Genomic DNA, 5,510 nt, shown 5'->3' on the forward strand with positions numbered 1-5,510 from the left:
CCAGGCACCAATCAAAGTGTTAAGAGTTGTGCAGCATATATAACCCCCAAATGGGGTAGAAGCCAGAGAAAATGGGTCATGGATGTCAATGAGGAGGGCATTTTAAGAAAGTCACTCATTAAATTTCTATGTAATCAAGTCTAATGAATAAATTATGCTTTAATCTTTTAAAAAATTAATTCTCTTCTTGTGGTTCTCTGTTACTGTTGATAAATCACATGCTTTGATTTCCATATCATTCAAGGTAGTGAGAGAACAAGAATGAAGGTTTAAATGAAATCCTTACACCATTAAAAAAAAGCGCCTTTCCCATAGTACTATGGACTTTGACATCATCAAGGCTTTTAGTAGATTAGCATCTTGGCTTTCTCTCTTCCTTTGCCTCTGACCACTTTGCATGCCAGGAGCTGATGAGCAAGGCCATGACCCACTAATGGGCAGCCAAAGGCAGACAGTGTGACCAAAGACCTGTTTGAGAGACCATCTCCTAAATAGTCCTGAACAAACGGGTAGAGGAGAAGGATCAGTAATTCTCGTTCAACTCTAGGGCAAGTCTGTGTACTCATTATCAAAGTTCTGTGCCTGACCTATGTGACCACACTTACTGCTAACATTCCAGAGTTACACAATTTCCTGTAAAAAGGAAATTGGTCTAACTGGCAATGAAAGAATGACCTGTTATTTTATACTTAGAGTCTCCTGCTGTCACGAGGTGAAGGACTGTCCTTGGTTTGTTTCTTAATAATTCTGCTGCCATGGAGTAAAGGTTAAGAGCCAGTGCTCACGGACCAACGAGAACGAAACTGGAAGGCATAAGCAGGAACATTGGAGGTAAAGGGAAATTGCATACTGCCAGACGGAAATAAACAGAAGCGATATTCCATGAAGGAGCCTGCTTCCTTGATTTTAGCCATTCTCAGTCTCAGAATCTTGGTTGCTAACTGCAGATAAGACTCATTCGGTCCAGAAATCTTTAAGACAACAACAACAAAAAAGAAGTGTGGAAGATAATTAAAACTTGTGCTATGTCACTCTACTCAGTCTACTAAGCAGTTCACTTAGACATTCAGTAATTGTTTGTAATAGACTACAAAGGTATTCCCTGGATTCTGAGGTAGAAACTTGTGACAGGCACAGCTAAGAGGGCGGTCTAGATTCTTCTCTTTTCTTTCTTGTAATGCACATAAGTCTGCCAAGCTTCTTCTGGTGCCTGCTGTCCCTTCTCATCTCACCCCAGCCTATGCTGTCGTGGTGCATTTCTTGTGTGCAGAACATTCTCAATTGCAACATTATCCAAAGCTCAGTTTTAAGTACCATCTTTGGAGTCACAATAATGAAGTCTGTGGTGTTAAATGACTCTGCCAATGGCTGTTTGCTTAGTAGCCCACACTGGCTTCTCCCTCTTATTTAAAAAATCCTAACCTCAGAAAATTCTCCCCACTTCCTGCCACACAGTAGCTATATGCCTTTTGACTGGAAGAGTAACTGCCATAAAATGGGACAGAAATATGGACTTCATGACCCTTCCTGCATTTCGCCGTAAAATGTTTACTGTCACCAGTCAGGATGTTACTGTTTAACCATTTCATTTTACCACCAATATGAAAGGTGCAAGAAGTATAAATTCTGAAGTCCTCAGCAACCATTTGAGCAAGCCGGTTGGTTTGTTGGATGGTTGGTTGGTAGAATTTGCTGAAAGAAGTGACTTTAGGAATGGTTACTGTGCTGTGGTCACTGTGCTTCCATCCCATAGCCTTGGCACTGAGTTTGAGTACCGAGTGGAAAGTGAGAAGGAAATGGCTGGGACAGCTGCTGGCTCATATGGTGGCTTCATGCTAATTAGAAAAAAGTCCTCTCCTCAACCAGGGAGAATAAACTACTAAATGATGTCACCCTCTGTGTGGACCATTGGAGGAAAAATAGCTTCTTGCAAGGCACAGGGTTTGGCCAGTGGAGTCTAGGCAAGATTTTAGCCCCTCTCCAGTCCTCTTAGCAGACATGAGGGCACAATCATTCGAGGCAGCTTAGAAGGAAGTCCTGAGTCATCCTGGGCTGCGACTCTGTTTTCTGTAGCAGGCCATTGAGTTTAGATCACTGCCAGCTGGTGGGAGGAGCTCCTCCACTATCTTCCTTAACATGGGTCATTTCAATGAATCTGAGATTTTACGGATGAGGACACTGACGCTGAGGTTACCTTGCTTGAGGTCACATGGTAGCATCAGATTTTGGCCTTTGTCCTGATGTTTTCCCCAGCACTCATATGCTCCTTCCCTGATTTATTTTTCTCCATAGCACTTACCTCTAATATCGTGTATTTCTTTCATGCTTTTTATTTTCTGTAAGAGACATGGTCTTACCCTGTCACCCACTGGTTGCAATGGTACAATTATAGCTCACTGTAAACTCAAACTCCTGGATTCAAGCGATCGTCCTGCCTTAGCCTCTCCAGTAGCTATGGCTATAGGCATGTACCACCACACCTGGCTAATTTCTATTTTATTTAATTAATTAGTTTATTTGTTTATTTAGTAGAGAAAGGGTCTTCCTATGGTACCCAGGCTGGTCTCAAACTCGTGGCCTCCCATCTTGGCTGCCCAAAGTGCTGGGATTATAGGCATGAGCCACCGCACCCATTGTGTATTTCATTTTTCATTTGTATGTTGTCAGTTTCCTCCAAGTAGAATGGAAGTTCCATGAGGGTAGTTGCTTTATTCACTGCTGTATCCTCAGTGCCTAGAACAGAGCCTGGCACACAGTGGGGCTCATTCAATAATATTTGCTAAATGAATGAACTGTTCAAACACCAGGGCTTTTTCCTTATAACGATCTATTTCAAAAAACAGCCTTTGGCAAATACTTATACACTGCTTTGAGGTATTTGAGAGAAAAAAATATATTAACACAAAATGTCAACTGTTATCAGGATTTTCTTCAGCTAAAAAAAAGCCACTTTATACTTTTAGGCACATACTTCATGACTAAAGACAGGGTTTTAATAAAAAGTCTTCCACCCTAAAATTCATGTCCACTTCGAAGGGAGAAATCCCACACTAATAATAAACCAGGATACTTTCTATTTACTAAGACTAATCTTTGCCTTTGAAGACAGGTTTATTTATGGTTGATTGATTATTAAAACAAAATTATCAACCTTTGTATGCTCTGCTAGTTATTTGCATATAGCAATACAGAATGACCTGGTGAAGTTTCTATGCAGGTGTATTCAGAGCTCATAGAATAGATAAATTCTACAAAGTGAAATTCTTATTTTTGGTTACTTAAATTCGCCATGCTAAATATCATGTTTCCTATCTTAATGCTGCAATTAAGTTTTTGTTAGACTTTTAGAAATACAGTCATGCACTGTATAACAACGTTTCAGTCAATGACCAATCACATGTATGATAGTGGTCCCATAAAATTATGATATTTTTACTATACCTTTTCTACGTTTAGATACATAAATACTTATCATTGTGTAACAATTGCCTAAAGTATTCAGTACAGTAACATGCAATACAGGTTTTCTCTCCTAGGAGCAATAGGCTATACAATACCATAGTCCAGATAGTCTAGGTGTGTAGTAGGTTATATAGTCTAGGTTTGTGTAAGTATACTTTATAGTGTTCGTACAACAATGAAATTGCCTAATGATGCATTTCTCTGAATGTATCCCTGTGATTAAGGGATGACTATAGTACACAGCTGCATGTTTTGATTCATTTTACATAATCTTTGTCCTGATTTATTAAAAGTGCCCTGCATCCAGGGCACTGTACTGTGGCATATTGTTGGAGAAACAAAGGGAGCCTTTAGAGATGTTTTCTGCCCTCCTGGAATTTACATGATGAATGGAAAAAAGTACAGAGTTATGCACTCACTAATGCCTCCAACAATAACTGTTGACTTCTTATTTGTAGTCAGAGAAGCCTGGCAACCGAAAACTAGTTTTTCTCTGGGTTTACGAGAACTGAACTGAATTGGAAAATATTTGCTTTAATGAAACAATTTACTCTTGTGCAACATTAAATATGTCAACCAAGCAAATAAAGGAAGAAAGCCTTATTTATAAAATTGCCCACTTCTGACTTCACTCCATTGCTTCTCAGGCTCCAAGAGGAGGGAAAAAATGAAGATCTTGATGGTTGGTATTTTTCTGTTTTTTTATAGCACACAAGCCTGGGCGAAAGATAAGCATTATTACATTGGAATTATTGAAACAACCTGGAACTATGCCTCTGACAATGGGGAAAAGACACTTATTTCAGTTGACACGTAAGTCACTATTTTTATTGTTTGTGGACCAAATTTATAAATTATTAATTTAGAAAATAAAGCCAATAAGATGAAATACTTCTTTAATTTGTTGTATACAGAAACTGCAAATGTGAACTTGAAATGTAGGACATTTTAATCAATCTCTTTTATATTCCTGGGTATTTTTTGAGAGGCTGCCCTGCTCCCCTTGGCGCTGGGGAACTGTGTTGGCCTCTTATCACCTCCCCTGGTCATTACTGCATCTCCCATCAGGATTCTGTCTTTTTGTCTGTTTATGCAAAAGTTCTTATTTAAATAATGACTGTATAAAATGTTATGTTTATTATACCTTTTAATAATTATTAATTGTAAGGATAAAATATTTTTTAATCTCTCAAAACATCACTTATAGAAATAAAATACAATTATATCAAATATGATTCTGCCTAATATTTTTTGGATGACTCTAAACAGCTAATTGGGTTAATCCTTCACAGCTTCAGAGTCATAATTTGTAAAATGGGATAATAAGCATACCTTGTAAGGTTGTTCGAAGAGTGAATGTATGCAAAGCTCTTAGTACAGTCTTGGCACATCTTATATGCCCCCAAAACATGTTAGACATTTTTTATCATGGCCCTCAAACTTCATGTGACTTAAACGTCTTTATGTTTCTGTTGAAAATCCCCTTATTTAAAGCAATATTCACTATACAGAAAAATCAAAAATATAGTTCTCTTTGAAGGTTTCTGTTATGGAAGTTTATCTATACTGAGGTCATCATTTTTAATAATGTTAATTAAACATTTATCACCAAGTAGAAATTTGGCATTCAAAACCAATATCCACTATATTAAAAATGTATTTTCATGGTGATGGAACACAAATAAGCCCAATGACCATCAGCTGCTAAGATTTTATCTTTAAAAAAGAGCTAAATAAGTATGCTTATTTAATAAGAAATTATTAAATATAATTTCATAATTATTGACTCTTCTTGGTGGGTATATACTATTCTCTTTAATTTTATGTAAGGTTGAAATTTTTCACCATAAAAATAAATGTATAGCTGATAATATCTAATTGTTAAGTTATTAACTTAGTAATATGCAGTAAGGAAGGTTTCTGATTTAAAGATAACTGGTTGTAAATAAAACTGGTACATCTTGCAATTATTTCTTTTTTAAAACTTGGATTTGAGGCCAGGCGTGGCGGCTCACGCCTGTAATCCTAGCACTCTGGGAGGCCAAGGC

General features: G+C 37.5%; 1 protein-coding gene across 2 annotated transcripts in view; it reads left to right on the forward strand.

Annotated features, from left to right (window-relative positions):
* Positions 1-3,922: 3,922 nt before the first annotated feature.
* The window catches only part of LOC105809143 (ceruloplasmin), a 40,601-nt gene continuing 39,013 nt past the window's right edge, over positions 3,923-5,510 (forward strand). For both annotated transcript variants that reach the window (XM_012642887.1, XM_012642886.1), the window contains exon 1: positions 3,923-4,275. In XM_012642887.1, coding sequence (XP_012498341.1) covers positions 4,130-4,275 — 146 coding nt within the window. In that variant the 5' untranslated portion in view covers positions 3,923-4,129. The remainder of the gene's footprint in view (positions 4,276-5,510) is intronic.

Source organism: Propithecus coquereli, unplaced genomic scaffold, assembly GCF_000956105.1.
Source record: "Propithecus coquereli isolate 6110/MARCELLA unplaced genomic scaffold, Pcoq_1.0 Scaffold19, whole genome shotgun sequence".
In the NCBI taxonomy this organism is placed as follows: domain Eukaryota; kingdom Metazoa; phylum Chordata; class Mammalia; order Primates; family Indriidae; genus Propithecus; species Propithecus coquereli.